The sequence below is a fragment of the Cebus imitator genome, unplaced genomic scaffold (assembly GCF_001604975.1).
Source record: "Cebus imitator isolate Cc_AM_T3 unplaced genomic scaffold, Cebus_imitator-1.0 Scaffold783, whole genome shotgun sequence".
NCBI classification, from domain to species: Eukaryota; Metazoa; Chordata; class Mammalia; order Primates; family Cebidae; genus Cebus; species Cebus imitator.
The window spans coordinates 225,982-231,959 of record NW_016108098.1 but is presented as its reverse complement, the minus strand read 5'-3'; the positions used below and the strand labels follow the sequence as shown (position 1 = coordinate 231,959).

At 39.0% G+C, this 5,978-nt stretch overlaps 1 protein-coding gene across 12 annotated transcripts in view; it reads left to right on the top strand.

The window, feature by feature from the left end:
- The window catches only part of LOC108297236 (transcriptional regulator ATRX), a 224,578-nt gene that overhangs the window by 7,297 nt on the left and 211,303 nt on the right, over positions 1-5,978 (top strand). For 4 of the 12 annotated variants that reach the window (XM_017519956.2, XM_017519954.2, XM_017519953.2 and 1 more), the window contains exon 2: positions 2,662-2,750. The exons of 6 other annotated variants lie outside the window; for them this stretch is intronic. In XM_017519956.2, the coding sequence (XP_017375445.1) occupies positions 2,713-2,750 (38 nt within the window). In that variant the 5' untranslated portion in view covers positions 2,662-2,712. Of the gene's footprint in view, positions 1-2,661; positions 2,751-5,978 lie in introns of those variants that run through there. 2 more of the 12 variants (XM_017519960.2, XM_037735351.1) reach the window with 1 other exon arrangement.

Sequence of the window (5,978 nt, the reverse complement as noted above, 5' to 3'; positions counted from 1 at the left end):
CTAATGTTTTGTATTTTTAGTAGAGATGGGGTTTCACCATGTTGACCAGGATGGTCTCGATCTCTTGACCTCGTGATCCACCCGCCTCAGCCTCCCAAAGTGCTGGGATTATAGGCTTGAGCCACCGCACCCGGCTGTTGATCCTTTTCTTATCTGCCTTTTGTGGGTTAGGGAAAGTTTCTTTATTCAATGTGTTTATATCTTTTTGCCCTAAAACTTACCTGGTTAGGATACAGGTATTTTGTTGCCAATGTTTTCCATTGTATCATGTATACCTGGTTGCATAAACATTTATTGGAAAGGAAAAACATTTTTGTTGGGAAGTTTCTTAATTATTGTGGCTTAGAATATGTTCTATTTTGAAAGATTGCTATATCCAGTATATTTCTGCCCTTTTATGATTGAAGATGGTATGTCTGAAAAGACCTATGTATCTAGCCAGTTGTTCTTTTTGCTCTGGGAAAAGTCTTTGAATTTTGCACTGTAGCTGCTATTTTCAGATACTGTCTCTGAAACTTTGTCTCTCAGTTTTAGTTTGAAGTAGCCATTTCCGGTATCTGTAGTCCAGCACTCTTGTTAACTGTCGCATACAATATTTGTTTAAGAAATTATTGGTCTGGCAGTAGTATTCACATGTATATATCCTGCACTCCTTGTTTTGGGGGAATGTTTTATTAGTTGATCAAATACTTAAGTATCAGTTAGGGGCCAGGCATGGCACTGCTAGGGTAAGCCAAGGGTAATAAAATTCCTGCCTCCTTAAGACATTCTTAGTCAAGTGAAGGAGATTGATAAGTAAATAAGCAATTAGAAAGCAGTGCTAATATGGAAATATATTGATTGTGCTAGGGATCAGAAATGAAAAAAAGCATTGGGGGATGTCTAGGAAAGTTTTGCAAAGGAGATATTATCTATATTGAGTCTTGAATGAGTTAGCTGTTAAGGGTTGGCTGTGAGAGGGCACTCCAGGTAGGGCAATTAGTATGGTTAATGATTAGTCTTATTTTCCGTATATCAGAGGAAATAAGACGTGTACACAATTAGTTTTGGTGTAGAATATAAAGTGATAAATGCTGCATGAAGTTCAAAGTAGAAAGACATTTCTGGTGGGGACCAAGGAAAACTTTATAGAGAGATAGCATTTGAATCTGGTCCTTGGAGTGTAGGTACAGTTTTGACAAAGAAGACTGTGGGAGAATTCCATGTGAGGATTACCAGCTTAAGCAAAGGAATATTGTGTATGTTAGCATTTTCTGTTTGGAAGAAGGTCAACATAGAATTTTAAACTTAATTTCTGGACAAATAATGCATAATTATTGTGCTTTTTAAGAGACAATGACTTGCTCTGTCGCCCAGCCTGGAGTACAGTGGGATGATCATAGCTTATAACTCACTGCATCCTCGAACTCTGGGCTCAAGTGATCCTCCTACCTGAATCTCCTGAGTAGCTGGGACTACAGGCATGTGCCACTATGCCTGGCTACTAATGTGCATTTTGTATGGTAGCTTTTGTGGCTTGATGATCTTGTAAAAGGTATATTTGCCTTTGTGAATGGGCCTGATAATTTTAGTTCAGAATTGTGGAAAGTATTACCTACTTTTAAAAAAGATTGTGTATAATTTAATGCACAGATTTTGAATGACGGTGATCAGAATGCATCCTTAGTTGTCTTCATTTTGCCCATTTGAAGTGCTCAGTTTACTTTTGGGTAACATTTGACTTATAAAATCTAAATTAAAAAATTATTTTTGAGTAATACTGGATTTATTATTTTGCTTATTTGAATTATATTAGTTATTTTTTGGTTTATTTGATAGCATTACACATTTATTTCTGCTGTAATGCTTGCTTTGAAAATGTGGATTTTTTTCCAACAGGGTTGATATTTCAGGGAACAATTTGAAGCATAGAACAAAATTTGCATTTGCTTATATGGGGGATTTTGTTTGCAGGGTCAGGGATCAGCAAACTGTGGCCTGCCAACCAGTGGCTTGTATTTTGTAAATAAAGTTCTTTTTTTTGTTTTGTTTTTGATCCTTGTTTTGTTTTGTTGAGACGGACTCTCACTCTGTCACTCAGGCTGGAATGCGGTGGCACAATCTCAGCTCACTGCAGCCTCTGCCTCCTGGGTTCAAGTGATTCTCATGCCTCAGCCTCCCGAGTAGCTGGGATTACAGGCATTCACCACCACACCTGGCTCAATTTTTTTTCTTTTAGTAGAGATGGGATTTTGCCATATTGGCCAGGCTGGTCTTGAACTCCTGACCTCAGGTGATCCGCCTACCTTGGCCTCCTAAAGTGCTGGGATTATAGGCGTGAGCCATGCAAATAAAGTTTTATTGGAATACACCTATGCCCATTTATTTACATTGTCTGTGGCTGCTTTTGCACTGCAGTTGCAGAGTTGAATAGCTGCAAGAGAGACCTAATGGCCCACAAAGCCTAAATGTTTACTATCTAGCCCTTTATCAAAATAGTTTGCTGATTATTGTGCTAGGTGAATGCAGGATACTACACTCCTCTAAAAATAGCTGCATAAAAATACATGCATATAGATAGATGCATACACCTCAGGCATCTGCCAGCTACCTCATTTTACCACTTGGGTTATAAACCATACCCATCTACGTCTGTTGTTACAATTTTCAATCCGATTTCAGATAACCTTCCTTCTACCGCTTCACAATAATTCATGAGCTGCAACCCTTTTGATGCCCACTTCACAAGCAAACTTCAGGTCTTTTTCAAGGTAAAGTGCCATATTTATTGTTATATTTGAGCATTTATTAATTGCTTAAGATGTGTAAAGCTGTGCTACCATTTTTCTTTGGTTTCTTTTTTTTTTTTTTTTTAAAAAAAAGCGTCACTGATGAAGTTTTTGAGTGTTGTGCTTCTAACCCCATTTTTCCTATGAGTTCTGTGGTGTTCATTGCAGAATTTTACGGTCTGTTGATTTTTAGGAACCCATATGTTACATTATCGAGGAACTGACTTTAATTACCATCCTGCAAAAAGTACGAATTCATTTACCAAATGTTTCTGGGGTGATGTGAATACTAAGTGAGTTAAATGAGCATAAAGCACTTGCGTTTTTATTATTACTCAAATATTAATTATTACTGATTACTGTTAGCGTGTGTCAGGAACTGTTCTAAGTAGTGCATTGATGAACAAGACAGATAAGGGACCTGTCTCCATGAAGCTTATTGTATTTAAAAAAATCTATTAATATGTATTTTGGCTAGTAACCCAGCCCTTGCCTCCCAAAACAGTTTTGGTTTTACTAAAAAGGATATTTTAATATCCATCCACTAATCAAAGACATTTCACTTCAAACAGCTTTCTCAGCAGTGCCTCATATGGTATGATATTTTATTGAATTATTGTTTTTGGCCAGGCACGGTGGCCCACGCCTGTGACCCTGGCACTTTGCTTTGTGAGGCCGAGGTGGGCAGATCACCTGAGGTCAGTTCAAGACCAGCCTGTCCAACATGGTGAAACCCCGTCTCTACTAAAAACACAAAAATTAGCCAGATGTGGTGGCATGTGCCTGTAATCCTAGCTACTCAGGAGGCTGAGGCAGGAGAATCACTTGAACCCAGGAGGTGGAGATTGCAGTGAGCCGAGATTGTGCCACCGTACTGTAGCTTGGGTGACAGAGTGAGACTCTGTCTGAAAAATAAAATGAAATAGAATTATGGTTTTTAATTTTCTTTTTTTTCTGAGACAGGCTCTTACTCTGTTACTCAGGCTGGAATGCATTGGTGCGGTCATGGCTCACTGCAGCCTCCACCTCCCTGGGCTCAAGTGATCATCCCACCTCAGCCTCCCGAATATCTGGGACTGTAGGTGCATGCCCCCATGCCTAGCTAATTTTTGTATTTTTTTGTGGAGATGAGGTTTTGCCATGTTTCCCAGGCTGGTATCGAACTCCTGGACTCAAGCTGCCTGCCCTGCTTGGCCTCCCAAAGTGCTAGAATTACAACATGAGCCACCACACCTGCCTGGCCACGTGATTGTTTTTTTGTAACGGTAACCTCAGGAGATGAATCTGATCTGTCTTTAGGGAGATAAAGAGTAATCATCCCCTCCCCTTTTTACTGTATAAAAGGTATAATTTCAGACTTGTAGGAAATTTGTAAAAATAGCAAAAGATTCTCAGATGGGTTTCATCCAGATTCAGCAAGTGATAATATTTTACCATGTTTACTTTATTATTCTCTATTATTATTTTTCTGAATTGTTTCAGAGTAAATTACAGACAGGATGTCCCTTTACTCCTAAATATTTTTTTTCTTTTGTTAACAAGTGTTTGGTGTTTTCTCATAATACTCCTAAATAGTTTAATATGTATTTCTCGATACTAGGAATATTCTCTTACATGGTCCTAGTATAGTCAGCAAAATTAGAAATTAGCATTATGGCTAGGCCTTAATGGTGGTCTCTCATACCTGTAATCCCCTGCACTTTGGGAGGCTGAGACGGCAGGATTGTTTGAGGCCAGGAGTTCAAGACCAGTCTTCTCAACGTAGTGAGACCCTGTCACTACAAAAAACAAAAAACAAAAACAAACAAACAAAACAACTAAATTAGCCCAGCATGACAATTCATTCCTGCAATCCTAGAAGCTAGAGGCAGGAGGATCACTTGAGCCCAGAAGTTCCAGACTGCCATGAACTGTGATTGTGCCACTGCACGCTAGTCTGAATGACACAGTGAGACCCCATCTCTTAAAAGAGAGATTAGCATTGCTACAGTACTATTTTTAATCTACAGACCTTATTTGCATTTTACCAATTGCTTCATGATGTCCTTTATGATGAAAGACCAAAAGTTCTTGTTTTCTGATCTACCATCCAATTCTAGAACACTCATTATATTTCAATGTTATCTGGAATAGCTCACCTTGCCATTTTTTTTTTTTTTTTTTAGACAGAGTTTTGCTCTCGTTGCCCAGGCTGGAATGCAGTGACGTGGTATCGGCTCACTGCAACCTCCACCTTCTGGGTTCAAGCGATTCTCCTGCCTCAGCCACCTGAGTCGCTGGGACTACAGGCATGTGTCACCACGCCCGACTGATTTTGTATTTTTAGTAGAGATGGGGTTTTACCATGTTGGTCAGGCTGGTCTTGAACTCCTGACCTCAGCTGATCTGCCCGCCTCGGCCTCCCAAAGTGTTGAGATTACAGGTGTGAGCCACCATGCAAGCCTCTTCTCCAGTTTTAAAAGAACACAGGCCAGTTGATTTGCGTTTGTCTGATGTTTCCCTGTGATTATTTATTTTGGTAGGAATACTATGAAGTGATGTTGTGTCCTTCACAGCACATTTTATCAGGTGGTACATAATGTCTTTGCTTTTACTATGTTTTAGAATGATTTTGCTTTTAATACTAAAATTAGTATTCAGCTCATTCTCTGCCATTTTGTTTAGATACTTGAACAAAAGTAGGCTTGGTTGGGGAGAATTATCCCACATCTCATTTTTCTTGATTTTTCCCTTTCCATCTTCCTCAGATACCCCTAAAGTTTAAAACCAAACATCCGATTATGAATTTTCATTTTGTATTCTGAACATCTAGCTAAAAGCAGAGAATTAAGGGTGACTATTTCATATTAAAGTGACAGGTCCTGTTACTTGTTAAGTATATGAAATAATATATTTCCTTCAAAGGCTGACTACTATAGTGCATCCAACATAGCTTGTTAAATGTCTCAGTTATTTTTTTTTTTAAGCCGAAATTTGCCACAGGAAAATCTCTCTCCAGCCAGGGCAACATAGTGAGAGTCTGTCTCTACAAAAAATTTAAAAAATTAGCCAGGTATAGTGGTGCACACCTGTAGTCCTAAATACGTGGGAGACTGAGGAGGGAGAATCATTTGAGCACAGGAGTTCGAGGCTGCAGTGAGCTATGATTATACCACTGTATTCTAGCCTGGGAGACAGAGCAAGACCCCCATCTTTCTTTTCTTTTTTTTC